This window comes from Sinocyclocheilus anshuiensis, unplaced genomic scaffold, assembly GCF_001515605.1.
Source record: "Sinocyclocheilus anshuiensis isolate Anshui unplaced genomic scaffold, SAMN03320099.WGS_v1.1 scaffold529, whole genome shotgun sequence".
NCBI classification, from domain to species: domain Eukaryota; kingdom Metazoa; phylum Chordata; class Actinopteri; order Cypriniformes; family Cyprinidae; genus Sinocyclocheilus; species Sinocyclocheilus anshuiensis.
In genome coordinates this window covers 156,213-159,334 of record NW_015540872.1, presented here as the reverse complement: position 1 = coordinate 159,334, position 3,122 = coordinate 156,213, and the positions used below count along the sequence as shown (strand labels likewise).

General features: G+C 37.1%; 2 protein-coding genes across 4 annotated transcripts in view; one reads left to right on the top strand and one right to left on the bottom strand.

The window, feature by feature from the left end:
- Positions 1-917: 917 nt before the first annotated feature.
- Positions 918-3,122, bottom strand: part of LOC107688163 (caprin-1-like) — a 28,291-nt gene continuing 26,086 nt past the window's right edge. For both annotated transcript variants that reach the window (XM_016485747.1, XM_016485746.1), the window contains exon 12: positions 918-1,061. In XM_016485747.1, coding sequence (XP_016341233.1) covers positions 1,024-1,061 — 38 coding nt within the window. In that variant the 3' untranslated portion in view covers positions 918-1,023. The remainder of the gene's footprint in view (positions 1,062-3,122) is intronic.
- LOC107688161 (nucleobindin-2-like) overlaps positions 1,949-3,122 on the top strand; it is a 6,229-nt gene continuing 5,055 nt past the window's right edge. The window contains exons 1-2 of one of the 2 annotated variants that reach the window (XM_016485745.1): positions 1,949-2,113; positions 2,641-2,805. In XM_016485745.1, coding sequence (XP_016341231.1) covers positions 2,665-2,805 — 141 coding nt within the window. In that variant the 5' untranslated portion in view covers positions 1,949-2,113; positions 2,641-2,664. The remainder of the gene's footprint in view (positions 2,114-2,640; positions 2,806-3,122) is intronic. The other variant, XM_016485743.1, reaches the window with a different exon arrangement.

The window sequence follows — 3,122 nt, the reverse complement described above, 5'->3', positions numbered from 1 at the left end:
GTTGGTCAGTAGGAAAAAATAAGTTTCTAAAGATATTGAACTACTATTGTATGGAAAACCTTTAGAACAAGTAAAGGTTTTTAAGTAGCTAGGAATTTGGTTAGATCGGAGATATACCTGGAAAAAACATGTTCAGGAAATAGATAAAAAATGCAGGGGGATTTTAAATGTGATGAGGGCAATAGCTGGAAAAGAATGGGGTGCTGAAAAAGAATCAATGTTAACAATATATCAAGCTTTGATAAGATCTATAATAGATTACGGATGCATGATTTATGGTTCAGCATCAGAAACATTATTAAGGAGTCTAGATAGGATACAGTATAGAGCTCTTAGAATATGCTTAGGAGCAACTAAAACAACACCAATCAATGCGTTATTAGTAGAGGCAAATGAAATGCCATTGAGCTTGAGGAGAGTTCAATTGTCTTTGGTATATTGGTTGTCTTTAAAGAGTTATTCTGGAAAACATATAGCTAAAGATATTTTAAATAATTGCTGGGAATACTCAAATAACAAAGGGAGAGGATATGGATGGAATATAAATCAGTTAGCAGAGAAATATCAGATAACAAATATAGAATGTAGTGTGTCACCTGTATGGGGAGAGGTACCAACATGGATAATTCCTGATGTTAAAATTGATCTAGAGATATTGGATAAGAAAAGAGAATGGGAGGAAATGGGTAGTATTAAATATAATGTAAATAAGTATATACAGGAAAGATTTTATGCAAGTATGCACATTTATACTGATGGATCTAAAGACCCCAAAACAGGGCTTACAGGAGTAGGAATATATATTCCAGATTTTAAAATATCCATAACTAAAAGATTAACATCTAAATTGTCAATATATACTGTTGAAATGGTAGCTATCATAACAGGACTAACATGGGTAGAGGAACTGAGGAAGTAAGACCAGACAGAGTAGTGGTATGCTCTGACTCTGCTTCTGTTTTAACATCATTGATTACTCGGCAATCTTCTAGAGAAGATTTGATGTGTGAAATATTTACATTATTATGGCGTATACAAAGAAAAGGAGTGGTAGTTGGATTCTGCTGGGTGCCAGCACATGTGGGAATAGCTGGTAATGAATCTGCTGATGAATTAACAAAAAATGCTTTAAAAAGAGAAGTAATAGATTTGAATGTTCCTTTAAGTAAAGGTGAAATTAAAACTATCATTAAGGAACATATTATTAAAGAATGGCAGGACATATGGAATACAGATAATAAGGGAAGGCATTTATATAATATTTAAAAAATGGTTAATACTAAAAGAAGTGTAAGTGGTAGAAATAGAAAAGAAGAGGTTATTATAACTAGGATGAGACTTGGACACTCGGGATTGAACGCTTCACTGTTCATAACTGGAATACATGAGACTGGTCTATGTGGGAATTGTGGGGAGAAAGAAACAGTGGAGCATGTAATATATAATTGTACAAGGTATGATGAAGAAAGAAAGGAATTAATATCATATTTAAACAAAAAAGGTAAGGTAAATAAGGATTTGGAATACTTATTAGGTCAGGATATGAGTTTAACAGAGATAGAGAAGGATACAGGATATTAATAAAATACATATATATTTATACTACTGGGTTAAGTGAAAGGATTTAAATATAGAATGCGGATGCTCTATTCTATTCTGGATCTTTAGGAGACCACGGATTTAGTCTGGAGGAGCTGAACACGCAGCGCCAGGTGGAGCCTGGGGAGAAGGAATGGGATGGAGCATCGAATAATTATTTAAGTAGGAATATTTGTGTATATACGTGTGTAAGAACAGGAAAAGCAAAAACAAGGAATAAATTGATAATAAATAAACCATGACTGCATAACAGCAAAAGTAGGTGGCGATATGCACACAGGATGTAACACGCCAAAAAAATGGAAGAAGAAGAAGAAGAACCCCCAATATGCAAATCAAGCGCTGTAAATGATCTACGTGGACGAGCTCTGTCTCCTCCTGCTGCTCTGCTCTGTTAGCTCGCTAGCTGTTCTGAATCATCATCAGTTCAAGATAGCGGACAGTCAGGAAGCCAGCGGTAATGAAAGGAAGCGGAAAACACTCGAGATAGCTCGATAGAAACCAATCTGACACCGTAAGTGCCATTATTTAATCGCCTTAACCCAAATACAGCATCAACAATTCAACTTTTCACTGCCTTGCCTTGCCTAATAAAATGTCCAGCGAGTTTGGCTATAACGTCTGGCATAGACTTCACTGTCAAATGAAAGCTAATGAAATTAGCCTCTATGTATCGAGATCAGCCATCCTTTCGAACCACTTTTCTGTCATGCAATATGGCTTGCCATACAAAACCATGTATATTTTAAGTATCACTTTAATATAGTGACCCGCTAACTGCCTGTTAATGCTGTTTATCCTTAGTAACGGGTTTATTGGAGAGCTGATCTGCCAATCATTGGCTGTGTCTCAAGCCCTACTGAGCTGCCTACCTAGTCCCCTATTCGAATTGTGATGTCGAAAATATTTCGATTCGAATCTTCAGATTTACATGGGATTCCCAAAAATGGTAGTCAGCTCACTGGGGTTTGCGACATAACCAGTCAGTATCGCTATGTGATATGATAGAGCTGTCATCTCCATCTAATGTTTCATCTATAGGCCTATGTGTGCTGATTTTCCCAGATGTCCTATTTAAAGGGGCTCCTCACCAGCTGCCTTGTGTTGGCGAGTGTGATGTCCTGGGCCAAGGCAGTGCCAATAAGCATAGATAAAACTAAGGTGAAGCTCCCAGAGGAAACAGTCAAAGAGCCTCCCCAGAGTGTGGTAAGATATTTGATCAGCTAATTACTAGGGCTGTGTATCACCAGCAAAGTCACGATACGATACGTATCACGATACAGAGGCCACAATATGATACGTATCACGATACATGACTGCACTGAATTTCACCTCAGCAGAATTTAGAAAAACAGCTGTTTATTAAACACTGCTTACTATAGTGCCATTTCTAACTATTGGCAGAGCAGGCAGTTGACCTCTGCATTATGAAGGGCCTCCATAATTGTACCACAGTACAATATAGGTAATGGCATATGTTTCATGTTTACATTGTGCACTCCCAACCAGGTACAATATTCTGA